We start from the raw sequence: 2,544 nt of genomic DNA, 5'->3' as shown, positions 1-2,544 counted from the left end.
TAAGAAAAAATCTATTTTTTTTATTATACGCTTAATGTGATTGTTTAAGTTTTTTTTAATAATATAAATTTAAACAAAAAAGAAGAAGGATGCAAAAATTGTTATCAAATCTTTATTATTCGTAATCATTGATTCTCGTATATATGTAAATCATATTAGGTAATTCCGTAGCTTTTATTTAAGGAAAAAATACACACTTCATATATTTTAGGTTAATATAATGTTCTCTAGTGTTATATAATTTTGGAATAATGTGACACCATTAGATTAAACTATAATTTATATTAGATGCTCTAGAATTCTTTGAAATAGAATTTAGAAGGCATTTAAGGCATTTAGAGTGCCACCTAGAATTTGAGGTTTTTTTTAATTAATACAAAATTAAGGTTCTAATTTTTCAAATGTTTCTCAATTAATACTATTCATACAAAATCATACATATAAATAATTTAAAAGAAAATTGTAATCAGTTTTTATGATATATTATTTTGTTGATATTTATTATTCCTGTATAAGCACGAAAAAATTACTTAGTTCATTATTAAAAAAAATGTAGAAATACGAGGCCGTTTTTATACTTTATTTGTACAGATTTTGTTGCTGAAGTTTAAACTCGTTGGACAGAAGAAGGTTTGAGAACTGGAAACTGTGAACAATAAAAATCGAAGGAGGAAAAGGGATTTGGTTTTATTGGAGAGTGTGAACTGTTTAGCAGCGCCTGAGATTACAAACTGGGATCTGGGTTTTCTTGTTGGGGTGAATTTGAGCAGACAATGGAAGAAATAAGATCGGCGATGGAGCAGCAGATGGATCTGATGTCGGATCTGATCCAGAAACTCTCCGGAGATCTCCGAACCGGATTACAACCTGCCTACGAGAATTTCATGGGTTTTTTCCACGCTATTGATTGGAAGGTAATAATGAGTCTCTTTTCCTTTTATGATCATCAGCAGAGTTGCATTATTGGTATTGTAGGGTTACGTTTCATTCTGTGATTTGGATTCAATACCTCATCTGGGTTTGTGGCTAAATATTAATGGTTTTGTCAGGAACCTTGGATTATGGGATTAATGGCGTTTCATTCTCTGGTGCTAATTGTGACTCTTATTTCGAGAAGGCATTTCAACTTCCATATGTTCTTGTTCTTATTGGCTTGTAAGCTCTCTTTTAGACGTTTCTGCTTTTACCCTTCAGTGCTCTTTCTTTTATCCAATGATCTCACTGGGCTAGTTTACAGTTTTCATATTGTATCAAGTGATTGGGGAGCTATTTTTGACACTTCTGTCATGCAGATCTACATATCTCTTCCTTTAAGACTAGCCTATACTAGATTTCATGTTTGCTTGAGTACAAAGATTCATATGGATAAATGGATACTGAAAGGAAAATATGATATCCATAGGACAACACAAACGTTTATAGTTTAGAGCATATAATCTTAATGACTAGCATCTCCCGTCTGTGCCTTGACACTGCATATGTTAAGAGTATGTTTTCTTACTACATGTAATTAATAATGACAACTGCAGTGGGTGGAGTATACTATGCAGAGAGTCTCAACCGGGTCTTGAGAAAAAACTGGAAGAGCTTCTCAACTCAAAACTACTTTGACCCGCAGGGAGCCTTCCTATCTGTTCTCTGGTCAGGGCCACTTCTTGTAATTGCAATGATAATCCTGGTATGTGCTTAGTCTCTTTCCCTTTCTGGTTTCATGAACCATGTTTTGTTAGCAGTGCATAAATGTTTTGTTTTTGACTTGAGAACAGTGTCATGTGAGCTTCAACTAGGGACTGTTAAAATGGAGAATACAGTGAATGAAAAAAAAACGAATGAAATGTTGTGTTAGTAAGCATGTTTATGATTATAAACTTGGATAGTTTTATGGAAGTGTTTGTTTGTTTTGACAGATAAACACACTTTTATCGCTTTGCTACCTTATTGTAAAATGGAAAAGAGCTGAGCTCAGGCATCGTGCAAGGGTTGCTCGTTCCAAGCAGGAATAGATCCAAACTCTCTCTCTTTCTCTTTCTCTTAATCACATCCTTTTTCTCACATTTATATATACTCTCACTTTGTAAACCAACCCTTTTCTATTTTGTGGTTCGTTTTGAAATGTTTCGAACTGTACCAAGCCAATTTATTTGATTTCGGTTTGGTTTGAGTAAACGTTTTGAATCTGGGAATTGAAATCGAAAGAGATTCCTAACCGGGGAATTTGATTGATTTTTTAAAGTTGTGAACCCCCGAAATTGAATAGAAAAAACCTTAACCGTGCGACTAAATAAGTATTTAATTAATTAATTGGTATTTCAAATTTGAAATAAGAATGATCGTAATAATAGCCATAAGAGCAACTCCAACGGGAGTTTGTAAGAGGATATCTTACTTTAAAATAAAAAATATAATAAGAAAGTCATAAAGTTTTTTTTTTGCAACTTTTTTTTTATCCCAATGAAACGTACGAATTCGCCAATGGCGAGTTCCTGATATCAATCTAGTAGGGCACAGACGCGTTGACATAAGAGAAAACACGGTTCATTGTTC

General features: G+C 33.2%; 1 protein-coding gene across 1 annotated transcript; it reads left to right on the top strand.

Moving 5' to 3' along the window:
- The first annotated feature begins 580 nt into the window (after positions 1-580).
- On the top strand, positions 581-2,115 carry LOC106293149 (transmembrane protein 18-like). The gene is made up of 4 exons (XM_013728824.1): positions 581-914; positions 1,050-1,155; positions 1,530-1,678; positions 1,908-2,115. The coding sequence occupies exons 1-4, from the start codon at positions 774-776 to the stop codon at positions 2,001-2,003; spliced, it is 492 nt and encodes a 163-aa protein (XP_013584278.1). The 5' UTR covers positions 581-773; the 3' UTR covers positions 2,004-2,115.
- Positions 2,116-2,544: the final 429 nt, after the last annotated feature.

The sequence above is a fragment of the Brassica oleracea genome, chromosome C5 (assembly GCF_000695525.1).
Source record: "Brassica oleracea var. oleracea cultivar TO1000 chromosome C5, BOL, whole genome shotgun sequence".
NCBI lineage: Eukaryota > Viridiplantae > Streptophyta > Magnoliopsida > Brassicales > Brassicaceae > Brassica > Brassica oleracea.
This window is presented reverse-complemented; position numbering and strand designations above follow the sequence as displayed.

What these genes read in the sequence shown, in the direction of transcription:
- LOC106293149 (XM_013728824.1), top strand. Translation starts at nt 774, where the DNA reads ATGGAAGAAATAAGATCGGCGATGGAGCAGCAGATGGATCTGATGTCG. An exon ending in GTTCTTGTTCTTATTGGCTT is followed by an intron (nt 1,156 to 1,529) that starts GTAAGCTCTCTT and finishes TGACAACTGCAG; the next exon opens with TGGGTGGAGTATACTATGCA. An exon ending in TAATTGCAATGATAATCCTG is followed by an intron (nt 1,679 to 1,907) that starts GTATGTGCTTAG and finishes TTGTTTTGACAG; the next exon opens with ATAAACACACTTTTATCGCT.